The sequence below is a fragment of the Rhagoletis pomonella genome, unplaced genomic scaffold (genome assembly GCF_013731165.1).
Source record: "Rhagoletis pomonella isolate Grant_MI unplaced genomic scaffold, Rhpom_1.0 Rhpom_scaffold_00007, whole genome shotgun sequence".
Lineage (NCBI taxonomy): Eukaryota > Metazoa > Arthropoda > Insecta > Diptera > Tephritidae > Rhagoletis > Rhagoletis pomonella.
In genome coordinates, this window is record NW_023458561.1 from 48,240,318 (window position 1) to 48,247,517 (window position 7,200).

Sequence of the window (7,200 nt, forward strand, 5' to 3'; positions counted from 1 at the left end):
AATCCTAACTATGTAAATTTTTGTTGTAATCAGCTCATCGCTATAAGCAGGCCTGCGTGATCATTGTTATGCGTGCGTAATAGAGTTGTCTTGTTATTGTTGTTTTTATTTTATGTTATTCCTTATTTACATATGTAAATGAATACACAGGTTTAGCGGATGTTTTTTTTTACTGAATATTTATATTTTTTGGCAATTACAAAATTGTAATACTACTACTAAGAGAGTTAACTATCAAATCTCATTAATTTGGTTTGATTTCTGTTAAAAGCTATTTTTTTTTCTAGTATTAAATGCGGAAATTTTTTTAAGAATAATACTTTCGCAGTTAAGTAGGCAAAGTCGACAGGCCTGAAAAATATATTTTCTGAACCGAATACATCCTAGCATTAATACTAGGTTAATACACGCTTTTGGACCGTAATGTTGCGAGCCGCAAACAATGCTGTTTCTTTGGCGAACTTAAGTAATATTTTTTTTTTCCAATATTCTGCGAAAATCCCACTCCAATTAGCCAAGCGAAAGTCTTTTGTGCGCTTGACATGCTCAAATTACTCGCTCTAGAATTTTGTCTTAAATTTCGCACTTTCTACAACTTTTCCTTCTTAAGATACACAATTTTGTGGCATACAAACCTCCCGTTTAAGGTATTACAGATACATATCAATAGCCAATAAGAGCCAGCTGAGTCACCTGCCCTTTCATTACTCCCTATAATCTTGTATCCAGGTTTTAGCAAAACAAGTCTTTTGCACTCGTTTTTCGTCTTGAATATCGCCTAACTGTTGATAAAAAGGGTTAAGCGCCTAGCAGGCTTGCCATATGGTATGTTTTCCCTATCAAATTCTATAGTACTATGTCCGTACGTCCTGAACTCAAAGCTATCCCGACGCTATGAACAGTATATTTCTGGTTGTTGTTTTAGAGGTAGGAGAAAACACTGAAAGAGACTTGCTAGATATCAAATGAACTCTGACCTGTTTATAACAGGACAAATACCTTGGATCTACTTAATACATGGGTCAAGTAAAAAGTTTGTGATGTTCCGACACCAGTACTTCAAACTACATATATACTCGAGGACCTCTACAAAGTATTGAGTATTATTTGTACTTCGACACGCGTGCTACTGAAAATATGTAGGTCCGTATTGCTACAGCATAAAAAATTCGATTATATATATTTTGCAAAAAGGATTCGGCCAAGTGGGCTAATCGCTTGTTCTAGGGTTAAGACTAGAAGAGCGCATACACGCGGAGAGATAAGAGAGAGGACATGTGATATGCTATTACTATCACTGTAGCTTGTTTCCGTTGAGTGGTTCCTTGCAGATCCTGTGATGCCGGTAGACATTCCCGAATTTCTTCTTCTTGGTATAACCGTCCAAAAGAAAATTATTTCGTAGAGGATTTTTTAGTCTCCATTAGAGGTTGCTGTCTAACACAATACCTATCACGTAGTAGGCTATATCTTTGTTGTGGGGTGTTCTCCTTGTGGTCTTGACTTGACCCAACCTACAACCTTGTATTTCATGGCAGAAAGAATCAAGTCAGTTTTCTTGCCACTAACGGTTAATAGAACATCAAAAGCCCGTTTGTGGATAACCTTAAGGAATTGTCCATTAGGGAGATTATTGTTGATAGGCATTTGCCGCTTATTAAAACCAAAACGACGTCCGTATCCTCAATGGAAAAGATAGTACAATTGTACTCAACGCATTTTCGGGTGTCCAACATTCTCTCTCTTTTTAAATAATTAGATATGGAAGGGTGCTCAAAGTAAGGTAAGTCTAGTTGATTGCGCCAAGCAGATGCAGTTTACGTACATAGACAGTAGAACGTTTAGTATCGTTTGAAGCGCCACATCGTATGGTGCATAAGTAGTTCAGGTAGACAGCGAATATTTCGTTTCAAAACGTCATATAGAAGAACAAAATATTGTTCTGCCTCGAACTGCTTGAAGAAATTCATTATAATTCCATATTTGATGTGCACACATCTTAGTTCTCGGAATGGGTAAAGTTTTCGTTAACCCAGCAGCAAATTCGTAACTGGTTCTTGTGTAACACCGCACTAGTACAAAAGTTGAACGCTATTTCAGGACTAGATCGCAGTTAGTTTAGGCCCGTTTCGGTATTGTTTCAGGACGTGTTCCGGATTATTTCAGTACCATTTCGGGACTAGTTCGGTATAATTACGGGACCTGTTCAAGAAAATTACGGAGCAAGTTCATTACTATTTGAGAACTATTTCTGGGCTATTTTCCGGACCATTTCGGGACTAGTTCGGGGTCGTTTCGGAACCTGTTGTGGACGATTTCAGACCCATTCTGGAAATAGTTGGGGATGACTGTGGGACTAGAAAGGGATGATTTCTGGACCGTTTCAAAACTTCTTCGAGAATCTTTCGGGACAAGTTCATGCCTTTTCCAGAATCCCTTCAGGACAATTTTGGGATTAGTTCGGTCTCATTTCAAGGCAGTTCGAAGCAAATCCCAAAATGAAATTAATGTTTAATTTCGAGATGTTTAAATATTTTTTATAGCCATATTTGTTTAACGTGTTTATACTAGGGCTGGAAAGGTCGACTCTGACTTTAGTCAAAAATGGACTTTTTATCGAAAAAAATTTACTTTTTAGAATCGAGTTCTGCCGCTTTAAGTCGAATCTAATCGACTCTCACTCGATGACTTTTCGACTTTTGCCTATTAAATAAGTAATTGATGGTAACATAATTACCTAGTTTTAAAGTTTTAACGTCCTATTGCAGTAGTGTAAACCCACTTCAATTATGTAGTATTCAAAATATAGCAATACTGTATTTAAATAAACGCCATTCAGCAACAATCGTTCATGACTATGTATACACAATTTTATAACGACGCCCAGATTGATATGGATTCACTGCTCAAACATTGATAAATCAGTCGATGAATGTATGGTATGGTTTTCTGAATTTTTTAATTTTAATATTTAATTTTAAAATTATATACAAATAAAAACACTTTGTGGTACATACACTTGTCTCTTTTGGGTTCCATTTCCTGAATAAATTTTGTTTAATTTTCCATCCATGGTTCGCACGTTTTCTAAGCGCTACTGGCGCTTCTTCCAGTTGTTTTTAGAAGTTGATTACCAAGCAGGGTCTACAGCAATGATTGTAGTATAACGCTTAGGGTCCACCCCGAAGTAGTCTCGTGGAAATATTAACTTGCAGATACCATTGGACCGAAATCGAGCTACAGCTAAGCATTCTTTATCCCCTGCTATATTTATGTGGATGTCCATTTATCGCTCAAGGGCTTTGTAAGAAGTAAAATCGGGCTAAAAGGCCTATCTGTAATCCCTCGGACACATATAATCAGACTTACACACTTATGGCAAGAAAACTAATCGCGTTGTCCTCAATGCTAATGGCACTTAAGTTAATTGAGTTTCCTCTATTTTACATGAAACTATTTCTTTAAATGTAATGATTTTTTTTAATTTAGTCAATTGAAACTTCCGTTTCCTTAGTAAAATATTACGTTGTACATTTTGCGCTCTAAATTGCTAAACTCATAAAAGGAAGTGAATTTCCACACAAAAAACACACATCCTTTATTCTTCTTCCTTGTAGGGCATGCAACAAAAAAAAAAGGTAACAACACCCGAAAAACGCCGAAAATTGTGTAAGAAAGTACTGAATTGTTGTACAAAGCGGTATGTTGTAATATGAAAATGTCTCACAGTTGATTAAACAGCAGCCAAAATATTGAACCAAACGCGCAGAGCTGCAGGATATTCAAACACACACACACACATCCGCACAAAAATATCCTTGCACATCAACACCATCCAATATTTTTAAAGCGCCAGCAGGCGATTTATGCCTTCGAAGAGCAAATGTGTGAATTCAACGCTCACTCGACGCTCACTCGCATACGCTATCACATTACAGGCGCCGCCGCTACTTAAACGACATCCTTTCTTCGGCCAACCGTTTTCGGCATCCTTTCGCACCCATTTAACCCTTGACGAGTAACATTTGCATTTGCATAGCATTTTTTTTATTCAAACAAAAAGTTTTTACTTATTATTTCACACATTCGCTCCTTTTTTTATTTTGTTATACATTTTTGTTGGATAAGAAAAAAATAGTTTTTATGTATTTTCTTTCTATTTTTCGGTGTTTGGCTGTTGGCTTTTTATAGTTTTGATGTCTTTTGTGTTTAATATTTTGAACTGTTGCTGCACTTCCCCTTCCGTATTATGTGCCGGAAAATAAAAAAGCTTGTTGTTGTTGTTTTTATTATTACTTCTGCTACTGTCGCTTCGTACTACTTCTGCTACCGGGTGCCTTTTCTAATTACAATTATTGGCCGCGTTGAAGTGTCAAAGCGAGGCGTTCGCTAACTGGAGTGCCCTTTTTGTGCTAAGGCGCTTTTTGGGGCATGAGAAGTTGTTGCTTGCGCTGCATTTTGTTAATTTTTTTTTAATTCATTGCTACTGTTTACTATTTCCTGCCAGGTGCTGTCTTGTGATTTCTTTTTTTATTGGCTAATTTTTGTTCGAAAGTTTTCAGATGTAAAAATTAAACGTCATTGCTAAAAAAAAATACACACACAACCACTAAAAATTATTGAAGTAGCATATTTCGATACAAGCAAAGTCGTAAAAATATTGTTGACAAAAAATAAGAAAGAAAACATTTATTAAAAATAAGGCAGGATTAAAAAAATAAGAAGAAAAAACAAAAAACTTATTAAAACTAAAATAAAATATAAATCAAACAAAGTAACTTAAAATAAAATAAAATAAAGTAAAATAAAATAAAATAAAATAAAATAAAATAAAATAAAATAAAATAAAATAAAATAAAATAAAATAAAATAAAATAAAATAAAGTAAAATAAAATTAAATTTAGTTAAATTAAGTTAAATTGAATTAAAATAAATAAAATAATTTAAAATAAAATAAAATAAAATGAAAATATAAAATTTAATTAGATTAAATAAGGTAAAATAAAATAAATTAATAAAAAAATAATATAAAATGAAATGAAATAAGATAAAAGAATTAAACTAAATTCAAATAAAAGAATATAACATATTTTTTTTTATATTATAAAAGCGATTACAAAAGTAAGAAATATTTTTCATTTTGTAATTGTAAACTGAATAACAAATACATATAACCTTTAAACCATTTTGACCAAATTGTAGTAAACCCCTCTAATGGAGTTCTCCGTAGAAATAATGGTTCCGCGGGGCACTCGCATACGAAGTCCCATCCAGCATCTGGTTATCATCTCCACAGCTTGTACAGAGGGAGACAGGGAGATATGGCCAATTGGCCAGTGTAGTTTGCTCACCGAGCACTGGCTAAAGTAAAGGCAGTGCATGTACGCTGATTAGTTCATCATCTGTTGATAGCTGACCTAGCCATCTTCTCAACCTGTGGAAAAAGGGATCACAAGGAAGGATACATGATTTTAACCTGTATCTTGCCTTAATCCTATCTCAGACCCCTTTCTTTCGCACTCGAGCGCCACTGTCTCATGGAACCAAATGATTATTCTTGAACGTATATAGACTCAAGGGTCTTGATAGCAGCTTCACCGTCCACAACCTAGGTGAGTTCGTATGCAGCTAGGGGATCAAACTTACCAGCTTAGTCACCATGTTAATTGCATATATGCCAGCCTGAAACACACCGCAGTAATTCGCAGAAGTCTTCAAGCCTCACTCAAAGTGTTTCTGAAAGTTCCGACCAAAGCTTGTTCCAATTTCCATTTTGAAGCCATCTGTGAAGATCGCGAACTCGACATCGTATAGAGCGATATTATGTTCTCATTATTTTCTGTCAGATAAGTGGAGTTTAAAGTTGCAGTCAAAATTTATGTCTGTGGTATGACAATCGCAACTTCTGTACACTACCCTATATCGGTCTAGAATAAAAGTATCTTAGCCCCAGCGCGCTCTTATCTGCGGCGCTTTTCACATAAATTTTTATAGGGGGTAAGGTCCGAAAAATGTCTCTAACGCCGCTTGAGTCATCTCTTTGAATTTAGACATGCATCATTTATATAACCGCTGTATGTAAGAAAATAAAGTTATCAATAATTTATGTAGATAATAAGTTTAAAACATAAATCATAACATTAAAAATCTGAAAATAATCCAATATGAATTCTAGCTCAATCACGAACAATAAATAAAAATCAAAAGCTAACAAACGATGAAAAACTAAAAACTAAATAAGCAACAATAAAAATTTAAAATAACAAACTCTTCTTGAATTCTATTCACGATTTCTTGTGTATCCGAGTACGATGATTTTCCCATGTTAACGAGAATTACTGTTATTTTTTAAACAACAACAAAAAAATAGCTTCATTAAGATACACAAGCAAGCGTGAATGGAGCTTTTAAAAACATTACTCTCCAATTAGGCGCCGCACCGTGTTGACCAGCATCGAATCGATGGCTTCATCTCCACCGCCATTGCCACCACCGTCACATTCCCAACACCAGCAGCAACAGCAGCAGCAAGACACCCTACCCATATCGCTCACATCGAGCATCACCAATGGCAATGGTGGGGGCGTCGTCGACGGCAACGGCGGTGGCGGTGCGGGTGGTTGTAACAGTCCCAATGATCCAACAACACAAGTGATCATACAACAACACAATGGTGATTATCAGCTTAGCAGCGCTACACGCTACTTCGATCCACAGCCGACGCATTTGACCGCCGTTGTCTCGGCCGCAACACCACAAACACTACTCAGTCTATCGCCAAACGATAGCGCTACGCATCCACATCATATACACCATCAGCAACAGCAGCATCATCATCACCAACAGCATCAACAGCAGCAGCAGCAGCAGCACGATCAACAAGCGCATACCGATGCTGCACATTACCATCAGACGCACCTGCAACAGCATCACCATGAGCAGCAGACGCATGCGCAGCAACAGCTGAGCATAGAATCAGCTGGTACGGCGGTTAATTTGGGCGCCTTGGGTACTGCGCATCAGGTGCATCAGCTGCATACCCCCAATGGCGGTACCTCATACGTGTACGAGTACTATAAGCTGAGCGATGCGAAAGATGAACCAACAGATGCGGCAGCAGAGTTACATTGGAGGTAGGTAGCAATCAGATCAGGCGGAGAGTGTTGCAATTTGTGTTGGTGTAGTTTCCCCCCTCCGCC

At 36.7% G+C, this 7,200-nt stretch overlaps 1 protein-coding gene across 2 annotated transcripts in view; it reads left to right on the forward strand.

Moving 5' to 3' along the window:
- LOC118742968 (protein grainyhead) overlaps positions 1-7,200 on the forward strand; it is a 305,196-nt gene that overhangs the window by 146,058 nt on the left and 151,938 nt on the right. The window contains exon 3 of one of the 2 annotated variants that reach the window (XM_036475410.1): positions 6,433-7,134. The exons of the other annotated variant lie outside the window; for it this stretch is intronic. Within the exon in view, the coding sequence (XP_036331303.1) occupies positions 6,433-7,134 (702 nt within the window). The remainder of the gene's footprint in view (positions 1-6,432; positions 7,135-7,200) is intronic. 2 annotated transcript variants of the gene reach the window in all.